Source organism: Megascapheus bottae, chromosome 16 (assembly GCF_031878675.1).
Source record: "Megascapheus bottae isolate mThoBot1 chromosome 16, mThoBot2.hap1, whole genome shotgun sequence".
Taxonomy (NCBI): Eukaryota; Metazoa; Chordata; class Mammalia; order Rodentia; family Geomyidae; genus Megascapheus; species Megascapheus bottae.
In genome coordinates, this window is record NC_143524.1 from 1,907,484 (window position 1) to 1,919,742 (window position 12,259).

The window sequence follows — 12,259 nt, forward strand, 5'->3', positions numbered from 1 at the left end:
TGGGAAGGCAAGGTCTGCTGCTGGCCACTGAAGAATCAGCTCCAGGCTGCTGCTTCTGGATCCCAGGCTCATCCTGGTGAGACAGTCAACAGCAGGCCTTGAGGGGTGGGGTGAGCAGGTGACTGCAGGTGACTCTCTTAGGGAAAGTTTCTTGGGGGTTCTGATTTACCCAGGTCTCATTCTCAAGGCCTCTCGCAGTTTGCAAAGAGCTCCTAGGCCCACGCCTAGTGAGACAGCCTGCTTGGGGCGGTGGGGTGGAGTGTGTGTGTGTTTGTGTTGTGTGTGGTGGGGGGGCACCGGCAAGGGCAACACTGAGGCGAGGGCAAATTACACGCAGCCACTTCCTAAAATGAGCTTTCAAACTCCAAACCAACCAAAAAGACAGGCTACCACCTGCTGCCAGAACCCAGGTAAGTACTGCACAGACAAAGACAACTCAGAACTCAGTGCTGGCTCATGTTTCACACCTTTAATAGAATATTCTAACTATTCTGTACAAATTGAAAACACCGTATTCAGTTACAAATGCGTTATCAGGTAAGGCTGAGCACTCTAAATGCCTGCTGCTGGACTGGACCTGCTGTCTCTAGCAACCACCAACACGCACTCAAGAAACCCCACACATCCGCTACAACAGGCCATATCAAACCCAGGGCTGAAGACAGGATGGGGCGGGGGGGGGGGAGATGGAGGGGGGAAAGGGTGTCAAAAAAAAAAGAGGACATTGAGGAAAGACTAGAGGATCACACAAAACTGACCCATGCAGCCCAGCTCCCACGGCAGAGGCTCAGGCCCTCTCCTCTGGCCCAGCCCTGGGTGGTCTGCAGAGTGGGTCACAGAATGCTCTCATCAGTCCTCTCCCTCAGTCACAAAGTAAATGCCAAGGCGGAGTCCCCAGAAACCAGGAGAATGTGGCCTCCCTCACTATCCACTCCTAGGAGATGGCCGCCACAGCAGGTGCGGCAGCTGTGAACATCAGGGAGTTTCTTTAAACGGGGGCAGCGGCGGCTGCAGCACCAAGCACTGCTCTTTCCAGGCATGACCCCGCCTCCCCCACTCCCCCGCCTGGTCTTGGCCTCCCGAAGGCAGGGCTGGGGATCCAGGGCTGCAGAGGTGCTAGCACTACGCCCACTACTTCTGAAATGCGGTTCTGTTGCCACTGTACAAGGTAAGCAAAGTAAGGAGGGAAGGAAGGTGGACGTAAAGTCATGCGCGTTGAGGGTCAGACACCATGGCACCGCGTGCGTGCCCCGCAGCGCAGCCCGCAGCTCCTCACTGCTGCTTGCACTCCGCTGGCTGGCTGGCTTCTTTCTGCAGGGAGAGAACACAGGCCTGTAGAGAACCAAGGCTACGTCACGCGCCACCATCGCCAACCCACCACGGCAGCTAGCCCACTGCTCCTGGTCAGAAGTGGGTACAGGTGGCAATCACAGGCCTATTTCAAAGGCACCTTGCGGTGGAGGGCAGTGGCCTGTGCCAGGCCCCACCCCAGGCACAGAGTTTGTAGAGCCCTTGCCACAAGCACCCAGCACCACTCACGTTTCTGCCTGCAACGTGGCAGCAGTACTGCCTTTCAGGGAACACAGGACATGAGCAGCGCATGGAGGAAGGTGCCAGGATGCAGGGAGGGGGGGGACAGGCTGCCAAGGAGCCCAAAACAAACTCAAAACCCAAGCCCAAAGGATGCCATAAGTGCTGAAGACTGGACCTGGAGGCAGCCTGGGCTGTCACAGCCTCTAGAGTACCTAGAGGGCTGTGCCTGGCAGGCAGCCACAGCAAGAGCAGGGTGGCATGCCAGGTGTCACTGTTGAGAGTAGCATGGGGTTACAGAAGGACCAGCAGGAAATGCAAATCAGGGGCTGGGGCCCTCTGATCCAGCTCCATGACAGCTCCTCCCACACCCCTCCCACAAAAGGAATATGGCTTGGCACAGTAGCTCACGCCTATAATATCAATTCTGTGGGTGACAGATCAATGTGCGCTTGGGCCAGACTGGACAAAAAGTTTGTGAGAGCCCATCTCAAATAACAAGCTAGGAACAATCCTAGCTAGGGAGAGGCAGAGACTGTGGGAACATAGTCCTACAGCCAGCCAGCTCACCTAGGCAAAGCTCTTGAGACCCAACCTACACAAAAGCTGAAGGAAAAATGGCTACATGTATAGCTCAATGAAAGAGCAAGGTGGGGAGGGGTGTTGAGAAAAATCAACCAAAGGATTTTGCAGGGATGGCATGGGGTAAATCACCACATTTGGGGAGAGGGGGTGCTGGTACTGGGGCTTGAGCTGAGAACCTGGGCACTCTTATTTTTCAGCTTTTTGGTGGTTAACTGAAGGTAAGTTTCAGACTTGCACCTGCTGGCTTTGAACCACGATCCTCAGATCTTAGCCTCCTAGGATTTCAGAGGTGAGCCATTAGTACCTGGCCTTCTCCACTTCTTTAGGCATATATAAACTATCTATCCATACATGATGCATGATGTCACCTAATGCATGCCATTGTATAATTTATCCTGTGACATAACAGAAGTAATAATTTCAACAAGAATGTAACATCTTTATCTTATATAAAACCAAAGCTAGAGCTGTAGCACAGAGATTGAGCACATGGCTGTTAAAGAGTTCAAGAGAACCTGGTTCAACACAACCCACACCCGCAACCTGAGGGATGAAGCCCACCCGTCTGTCTCCAGAGGAAAGGCAGCGATCACTGGGGAAAGCTTGTGCCTCTCGAAGTGCCCATCTGTCCAGGTCTGCAAGCACCCCACTCCTCCAGGGAGGGCATACGTGAGCTCCTGCATGCCAGTACTAGAGCCCGGGAAGCCTGCCACACTCCACGTCAAACTGCAATTCAAGTGGGTGCCCTCTAACCAGTGAGCTCACTTAGCTATCTAACCTAAAGAAGGGAGTGGACACTGTAGCCAACGTGTGGTAGTCAGCTGAGAAGGGGGGCAGGCAGCCACTGACCAGCACAGCCCACTGTGCAGCAGTGCCAGGTGCCAGGGCGTCCACATAGCACCTTCAGACAACTTGTTGGGACTCATCTTGGATGTGCTTCCTGGGAACTGCTGGTTCAGGTGCCAGGCCAGGGAACCCAACAGAAACTGTAGCCATGGGAGAAGGCAGCAGCCCCTGCCCCTCTTCTTACCACTGCACCCTAGAAAGTGTCAAGCATCCTGGGGTAGGGCCTAAACTGGCTCTTCATTCCTCAACCTCAACTTCCCAAGGACACCTTATCATTCATGTTCTAGCACATTCTGTCTAGTTGCCCCTGTCCATCTCTCAGGGGTTGCACAATTTTCTGGGGCAATCTCCACTGCCACCATGTACCATCCTATCTCAGTGCAGTGATCACAGCTGGCAGGCCACTTCCAGGCCTGCTGATCCGTGGTGACTCTTGTGGCCCCCTCCTCAGCTGCTCACTCTTCCTGCAAGCATGAACCTGAGCTCAACTCACGACTCTCTCCACTCAGCAACCAGAGGACAAATCCACCTATGCTGCTTGTGTTACAAATCCCAGCAATAGAGCCCTACAAGCACCTGCCTCAGCCCTGCAGAAGGGCTGGGTGCACCTTCCTGTGCCCAGAAGACAACACAATGCACAGACCAAGTACAGACAGAAGTTTGCAAGTTAGGTATGAACGGATTCCACCTTACCTAGAATGCATGAATGATTAAGAAAAATTATACCTAAACAGGGAAAAAAATTGAAAGGAACTGTCAGCATGAAAGAAACGACAAGCATAAAAAAAAAAATCACCCAGGAGACAGGAGCCATATTCTCCTGACAGAGCTGCGAGGTTCTGTGAACAGGTGCAGCCCAGCGACCCTCCCTTCAAACCTGGCTGCTGGGCACACTGCTCTGGCCAACAACCATCGCCCTTCCCCCGTTTCTCCATGGCGACCCTCTGTGGGGGTGGGGGTGGGGTAGAAGGAGGGAACAGACACGAAGGGAAGGGACACAACTGCCCCAGGCAGCCTGTGGGGGGGGGCCCTCCTGTGACCACCTGGAGAGACGCCATTAGAAAAGGGGGTGAGAGAAGACAGGCCCGCCAGGGCGGGAGGAGTGCATGCAACAGCGGAAAAAGGAATGGAACCCATGGCCCAACAACTAGAGACAGACAGCATGTGACACCACAGGGCCCCAGGTCTGAGCCTGTGTACGAGGCCAGTCCACAGCCACCCCATGCCCACAGGGCACCAACAGCTAGCTCAGTGACACACCTGTGCACGTGCACACAGCATGTACACGCGTGCACCACACTGGTGTGTAGGTTCTTCTTCCACCCTCCTCTGGGGCCTGCCATGTGCCCCTCCTCCCCTCGCCGTGTGCACACACGCCTGGTGTGGGTGCCCTACCTCCATGTGTGTATGGCGCTCACATCGACACTGGCCGCAGCACAGAGGCACTACACTGGCTGAGTCCACTGTGGGGCAAACAAGGTACAGCACAAGAACAGACAGACCAGAGATGCCAGCAATGCCACATCCTCACCTGGCACACGCTCCCTCTAGCGTGCAGGGACTGTCGCAGGCTAAGGCTGCACTTGCACAGCCCCTGGAGTCAGTGTGTAAGGTGGGCTCGGCAGGTTGAACCACGTTTGCCGAGGCCACAGATAAAAACTGGGGGAGCTGTTGAAGGGAGCTACCTGCTCTTTTTTCTTTTGAGCCTGTTTTCTCTAGCAAACCTTGCCAGGTATTTTAAACGACCTGAAACATATTTACATATGGGAGCTCTTGAGGTTCCCTCAGCACAAGCCTAACTGTAAAAGCACACCCATCTTCCATGTTCTACTTATCAGTGACAGATGACCCTCAGAAACCCCCAGTGCTTTACTTATACACACCCACCCCGATGTCTCACCAAATGCTTCTCTGATACATTCACTTAGGCTTCTCATTAGAAACCTGGGAATGCAAATGCGTTTAGGGGACAAGAGCTCCCTAGGCAGGCTGAGCTGGCACACATTTGTGCCACCCCATCTCCCGAGAGTTGGGACTATATGTGTCCATCAGCACACTTTTGCCCCAGGGTCAGCAACACTCCTCAAAGTTCCACGGAGAGCAGGGACTGGTTTGAGGATCCCACATAACTAACCTTAGGGTTAATTTCAGCATCCTCCTCCTCTTCTCCCTCCTCATCGCCTTCCAATTCCTATATTAAGAGGAGAGAATTAGTTGGAAAGACGAAGGTGGCCGCCCTGTGCTTTAGAGGAAGCCAGTCTCCTCCACACCCATCATTAAAGCATTTCCTCTGGCTAGCCATCATTTCTGTGTATGGTTTTGTTCACAGGTAAGTCTGAAATAAGTTTGCATTTCTAAAGAAGCACATCAGTTTTCTCACTTCTCAAAAAGTACAATTTATTAAGCTCCAGTCCTGGCTATGACCTTTCGTGTGCAAGGCTAGTCTTCTACCACCTGAACCACTTCCTTCCTTTGGAGGTAAGAGTCTCACAGACTCTCTTGCCCCAGCTGGCTTTCAACCACCATCCTCAGATCTGAACCCTCTTGAGTAGCTAGGATTACCGGTGTGAGCCACTTGACACTCAGCAGTTGTTTATTTTCATTTGTTTGTTTTTTGGTATGTGTGTCAGTCTTGGGGCTTGAATTCAGGGCCTAGGCACTATGGGCCCCGGGGCCCCTCCAGCTTTTTCTGTGTATGTGGTGCTAAGGAATCAAGCCCAGGGCTTCATGCATGCGAGGCAAGCACTCTACCACTAAGCCACATTCCCAGCTTCAGATGTTTCTTTTTCTTTTTGCTGGGTCATGGGGCTTGAACTTTGCCTGGGCGCTGTCCCTGAGCTCTGTGGCCCAAGGCCACCCCCCTATCCTTGAGCCAAGCCCCACTGCCCATTTTCTAGAGGTTAGCTGGAGCTAAGAGTCTCAGGTCTTTTTGTGCCTGGGCTCAGGTCTTTCTGTGCCTGGGCTGGCCTTGAACCTTAATCCTCAGATCTCAGCCTCCTGAGTAGCTAGGATTACAGGCATGAGCCAACCACACCTGGCACAGATGTTTATTTTCTAAGGTATATTTTTTTGGGGGGAGCTCTTCTGCTTAAGGATAGTGCTCTACCCCTTGAGCCACAGCACCACTTCTGGTTTTCTGGTGGTTAATTGGAGGTAAGAGTCTCATTGACTTTTGTGAGATTTAAGATCTCAGCCTCCTGAGTGGCTAGGATTATAGGCATGAGCTACTGGTGTCTGACCTAAGGTACTTTTTGTTTTTTGGCCAGTCCAGGGGCTTGAAGTCAGGGCCTGAGCATTGCCCATGGACACTTCTTGCTCAAGTTCAAGGTTAGTTCTCTGCCACTTGAGCCACAGTGCCACTGACGGCTTTTTCTGCATATGTGGTACTGAGGAATTGAACTCAGGGATTCATGCATGCTAGGCAAGCACTCTACCACTAGGCCATGCACCTAGCCTTAAGGTAGGCCAAACTCCTGGCCCCTATCTGTGCTTTGTATTTACTACCACATCTGGCTTGTCAGTTGCAAGTAATTGTAAGCAATTTCAGGGCAACCAATCATGGACTCAGTGCCTCATGGATAAGACTCAAAGGTGACCCCTCCACAGGTGATTACAGTGCACACGGGCGATGCCAGGGGAGTGCCAATCCATGTTGGCGACGTCTTACCTCCTCTTCTCCTTCCTCGCCTTCTTCAAACTGGAGTGGGAAAAACCCAGAAAGGACATTTTTAAGTTTATAAAACTTGAACAATAGCCCACCAGCCAGTACCCCACCAGCCAGGGCTGAGAAAGAGGGCAGCCTGGCAGCAACCTGCTGCAGAGGCAGTGCTGGCTCTGCCCAGCACCACTTAGGAAGGGGCAGCTGTGGGTTCTGGGACACACTGCGAGCTTAGCCCGGGCTGTGGTGCACATGAGGAACTGTGGACAGTTGCTCAAATCAAGGGGGAAGGATGGTGAGGGGCACCAGGTGTGACATGCTGGGGCCAAGTGGCAACCCGGTTGTGATGGCTCCACTGTTACCTTCCCTTCAAACTCGTGACTGGTGTAAAAAGACATCTATAAAGTAATGAATCCATCCGTTTTTTTCTTATCTATACAGCTAAGCAAGAGTAGCATTTCATTGCACATGTGATATCACTTACACCTCACAAAGAGAGAAAGAGACCTTTATAAAGTAGAGTAAGTAAAAAGTAAGGTCTCATAGAATTTCAACATTATGGCTGGTGGACCCTGAGTCACTCTCTTCCATTCAGCACACTGCTGGTCAGAGATTCCGGTTCCAAACAGAAGGCCCCGACAAGTCCAAAGAAACTCCTTTATTTGGTACAGAACCAAAGCGCACGAAAAGTCGGCGGGGTTTTCATTTATACAGTGTGTGCGTATATTAGTCCTGGGGTTTGAACTCAGGGCCTGAGGGCTGTCCTTGAACACTACTTCACTAAAAATTGGGACTCTACCACGCAAGCCACAGCTCCACATCTAGCTTTTCTGTGGCTAAATGGAGATAAAAAATAAAAATAAAACAAAACAAAACAAAAAACAACTCAAGACTTTTCTTGCCCTGGCTGGCTTCCCAATCATGATCCTCAGATTTCAGCCACCTAGCAGCTAGGATTACAGGTGTGAGCCACCCATTCTTATTGAGAGCTGGATTTTGCACTCAGAGTCTCATGCTCTATCCCTTAGCTTTTTTGCTCAAAGTTGCTTACGTTCAGTCACTTGAGCTACAGCTCTACTTCTAGCTTTTTGGTGGTTAACTGGAGGTAAAAATCTTAGAGTTTTATGCTAGGCCTGGCTTCCATCTATGATCCTCAGTTCTGAGCCTCCTGAATTAGCTAAGACCACAGATGTCGTGACTCATGTCTCTTTTCTGAGAGAGCGCACAAGGAATCCCACCATGTTCAAACAAGAGCCAGTGTGCCCCCAGTACCATGTGGCAGCCGCCACCTTTTAAACAGTCACATGCCTACTCCAGGAAAATCTGATCTGAGCCAGCTTCCCAGTGAACTTCATGCGTGGTGGAGGGCACAGGGCTGGCCTGTGGTGGCTTCAGCTGTAACCACGCCACGTATCTATTACCTCCAACCATTTTCTAGTGCTGGAGGTGGCCAGTGGTGTTCCTGACAGCAGTGAGCTGCTTTCCCTATCAAGACACCAAAGTACTACTTGGTGCCAGGTACGACTCAAGAGCCCAACTAACAAGTAGAGTCACTGCCATCAGTCAGAGGCCACAAAGCTACCAAGAGAGCAGCTGGGGAGGGGTACTAGTTGCACCCAATACACAACAATACACCCACAGGCAATGCACAGGCTTTGTCTTAATATGCATGGGAAGGTTCAGAAGGCTACTGGTCTGGGAAGGGGCTCTCCAGTGACCAATGGACTAATGGCTAATCTGTTCAGTTCAGCTCCTGACATTTCAGCCAACTTAAACAAGGACTGTGTTACAAGGGTCACACTCAAGTAAGCAGGACATGTGGACAGTCCTTCCTGAAGAGGACAAAGCACAAAGTCTCTAGTGAGAAGCCCTGGTCTAAAACTGCTGTGTGATCAGCCTGTCCTAAAACCTATGTCTCTACAACTCGCCTGCCAATACTGTGTGCCCCCATGTACCGTATATAGCCAGCCTCCTCCAGCCAGGGGAGCACTCTTTAGAAGATAAATAATGAGTTCCGAGCCCCTGCTAGCACACACGGGGAGAGATGGTGAGGAGACATGGCTCGTAAGAAAGCTCCAGCATTCTGAGGATGAAGTTGCAAACTACAAAGAGAAGCCTGTCTCTCATAAGACATAATACCCTGTAGCAACCAATTCCTGGCTACCACAAGGCTGAGAATAGCAGCCAAACAGTGCCTGGGGGTCCCAGCCTAGCACAGAGGCCCACCTACAGGAGCTGCTATACCACAGACTTGCGTGGACCCACTGCCAACCATGGTGTGGCTAGATCAGGCCTCCCTGTGGTTTCCATCCTCTCAGGCCCTCCCAGGAACAGAAGCCTGCCCCTCCTCCAATTCTCTCCTTCCTCGTCCATTTCCCCAAACACAGGAGAGAGGGAAAACATGCCCCTGGCAACACAAACCCTGGGCTCCAGGGAGCCCCAGCCCCGCCCGCACATACGTGGTCGTCGTCCTCTATGGCCTCCCCGGTGAAGTAGAGCACAGCGCGTGGCACAATTCGCTCTCGGAAGAAGTGCCCAATTTCAAAATCAGAGGCTAGAGTGAACTCCGAATCTTCATCCTGAGGGAAGAACCGACAGGTTAACTCATTTAGGTCCGTCAGTAATAAACGCATGTGCTCAGCCTCCCCCCCCAGTCCTCATCCCCCCATCCACCGAATCTCCCCAGTGCAGGGAGTCACCATGTATTCAAAGCCACGGTTAAAGTGGTATGAAAGGAACTTGAAAGCAAAATGGAAGGACAGGAGGAGCTCAGGGTCTGCTGTTCCCCATCTGCCCCAGGTTTCAAGATAGAGGAGCTGGAGTTCCTAACAGTGAACCCCAAAACTGGAGGACACCTGTCTATTCCCAAAGCAAAGAACATAGGGAGCACTCCCTTCTCAGCTCCAGCTGCAATGACCACCTTACATAAGAGTGGACCGGAATGGATTAAAGAGAGAGAGGAGGCACTATGCAGGAAAGAGACTCAACCCAAAGGAAAACAGGACGGCTGACAACACAAATCTTACCAGTGATTCTCCGTCCCCAGAGGCTGGAAAAAGAAAAGACAAAACATGTACATTACATTGACAACCAAAAAATGTAAAAGCCCACAAGAGGAAGCTCAGCTGACAAAGGAAATGGACACTTCCTAGCTCAAGGGTTTTCAGGGTTTATTAGACCCTGTGTGATTTCCTGGGACAGTTCATAGGCTCCACCCATTGCCTCCACCACAGCTATGCCAGGGCCTGCCCCAACTTGCCTGCCCCACCTAGTCCAGACCCAGGCAACCAGAGTAAAGAATCAGAAAAGCTTGAGGGTAGTCTAAAAGATGGATGAGGAAGAATGAAAATCCAGCTGCGACACTGTCAGTGCTCTCATGGCGTGCAGGGAGCAGTGTAAGGTGACACAGCTCTGCCGGGGAAATGACGCTTCCTCCTGTCATTGGGAAAGGCAGTAGGCAGAAGGTCTATGTCCTCCAAAAGGGGACCGCTCGATCACCAAGGCTAACCTGCCTGAGAACAGACTAGTGTGGACACAAGACACCACCGCAGGACAGGAAGGGAGGGACTTGTGACTATACTCCCAAGAATCTAAGCCACAGACAGATGAACAATGCACACTCGTGGCTAAAAATCAAAGTCACAGGACACATGCCAGCAATCTCACCTACTTGAGAGACACAGGGGCCAGGAGTTTGGCCTAGTGGTCGAGTGCTTTGCCTAGCATGTATGAAGACTGGTAGAGCTCTAGCCTTGAGAAAGCCTAAGGACAGTGCTCAGGCCCTGAGTTTAAGCCTCAGGACTGCCCTCCCCCCCAAAAAGGGATAAAATTCAAGTGAAAACAGTGAGTGCACATGAGAAAGCTCAAGCCACCAATCAGGTTGTAGAAGGGAAGTCTACTTTGGTTAGAAAAACGGGCAAGAATGTGAGGAAGTACTCAGTTTGAAAAACTGGAAGGAGATGAGAAATCTGAATGACATAAAAAGACAGCAATCTCTTTGGCTAGAAACACTAAAATAAATGCATTTGCTCTCAAGAGCATTGTTTAATTTCTATCATTTGACTTGAGGCTTTTCAACTATTAAGACATTCACTCTCGGGCCGGGAGTTTGGCCTAGTGGTTAAAGTGCTTGCCTACCATGCATGAAGACCCAGGTTCGATTCCTCGCTACCACATACATAGAAAAAAAGCTGGAAGTGGTGCTGAGGCTCAAGAGGTAGAGCTCTAGCCTTGAGAAAGTCCAAGGACAGGGCTCAGGCCCTGAGCTCAAGCCCAGGACTGGCAAAAAAAAAAAAAAAGAAAAAAAAAAAAAAAAGACATTCACTCTCTTGTGCTAAATGCTTAATAAATATAATGTGGGTATGAATTAACTGTAAATTGGAACATCAGTCAAAAATTTAAAAATCAGAATACAAAGACCAGAATAGCGGTTTGGTAACTGCCCAAGCATGCCATTACACTGATTTCTGAAATGCCAAGTCGTTTGTGATTATACAGTATACTGACTATAAGCTGACCATCTGGGACTATCCTGTGGGACGCAGTAGGCATGGGGCATGCTGCACAGAGGACACTGGTATCAGCCAGGAAGCAGGGCCACGACCTCCTAACCACTGTGCAGCACTGCTCTCATTTCCACTGATATGCACTTCTAATTTGCATTTACTAAGATGGCAAAAATTATACTGAATCAGTAACACTGTTCTTTCATTTCTGTGTTTATTCTGTGCCAGTACTAGGACTTGAACTAAGGGCCTGGACCCTGTCCCTTAGCTCTTTCACTCAAGGTTGGTGCTCTACCACTTGAACCACAGTTCTAATTCTAGCTTTTTGGTAGTTAGAGATACATCTCACAGATTTTTCTATCTGAGCTGGCTTTAATTCACCATCCTCGGATTTCAGCCTCTGGACTAGAAGAATTAACAGACATAAGCCACCACTGCAGCACCCAACTCTTAACAGTTTTTTTCAGTACCTCTATTACTTAATCACAACACCACTATTACCATTCTTTTCTTTTTTAAAAGAAAAGGTTTCGGGGTTGGGAGAGTGGCCTGGTGACAGAGTGCTTGCTTAGCATGCATGAAGTCCCAGGTTCTGTTCTTTTCTTTTTTCTTTTGCCAGTCCTGGGTTTGAGCTCAGGGCTTGACAACGGTCCTTGGACTTTCTCAAGGCTACAGCTCTACCACTTGAGCCTCAGCACCAGTTCCACCTTTTTTTTTTAATATATATTTTTATTGTAATTAATAGAAGAGTTACATTATATTTGCCAGATAGAAGGTACATTAATTCACATACATTGAAACCCTTTCTCATGTCTTGGTCCAGCTTTTTTCTATGTATGTGGTACCAAGGAATCAAACCTGGGCCTTCGTGCATGCTAGGCAAGCACTCCACCACTAGGCCAAACTCCCAGCTCCCCCAGGTTCTATTCCTCAGTACCACATACACAGAAAAAGCCAGAAATGGTCACATGACTCAAGTAGTAGAGTACTAGCCTAGAGAAAGCTCAAGGAGAGTGCTCAGGCCCTGAGTTCAAGCTCCAAGGCTGGCAAAATCATAAAAAAATTATATATATTTATATATATGGATTTCTAAGATTATACTCTACAAATTATAATTGCAAAATTTACAGTGCAT

At 50.2% G+C, this 12,259-nt stretch overlaps 1 protein-coding gene across 9 annotated transcripts in view; it reads right to left on the reverse strand.

The window, feature by feature from the left end:
- Window positions 1-454: 454 nt before the first annotated feature.
- The window catches only part of Nap1l4 (nucleosome assembly protein 1 like 4), a 40,931-nt gene continuing 29,126 nt past the window's right edge, over window positions 455-12,259 (reverse strand). For 7 of the 9 annotated variants that reach the window (XM_090347162.1, XM_090347164.1, XM_090347163.1 and 4 more), the window contains exons 11-15: window positions 9,646-9,668; window positions 9,079-9,198; window positions 6,629-6,658; window positions 5,096-5,152; window positions 455-1,311 (exon numbers count right to left, since the gene is read on the reverse strand). In XM_090347162.1, coding sequence (XP_090203288.1) covers window positions 1,273-1,311; window positions 5,096-5,152; window positions 6,629-6,658; window positions 9,079-9,198; window positions 9,646-9,668 — 269 coding nt within the window. In that variant the 3' untranslated portion in view covers window positions 455-1,272. Of the gene's footprint in view, window positions 1,312-3,654; window positions 3,688-4,356; window positions 4,425-5,095; window positions 5,153-6,628; window positions 6,659-9,078; window positions 9,199-9,645; window positions 9,669-12,259 lie in introns of all 9 variants that reach the window. The other 2 variants (XR_016538005.1, XM_090347170.1) reach the window with 2 other exon arrangements.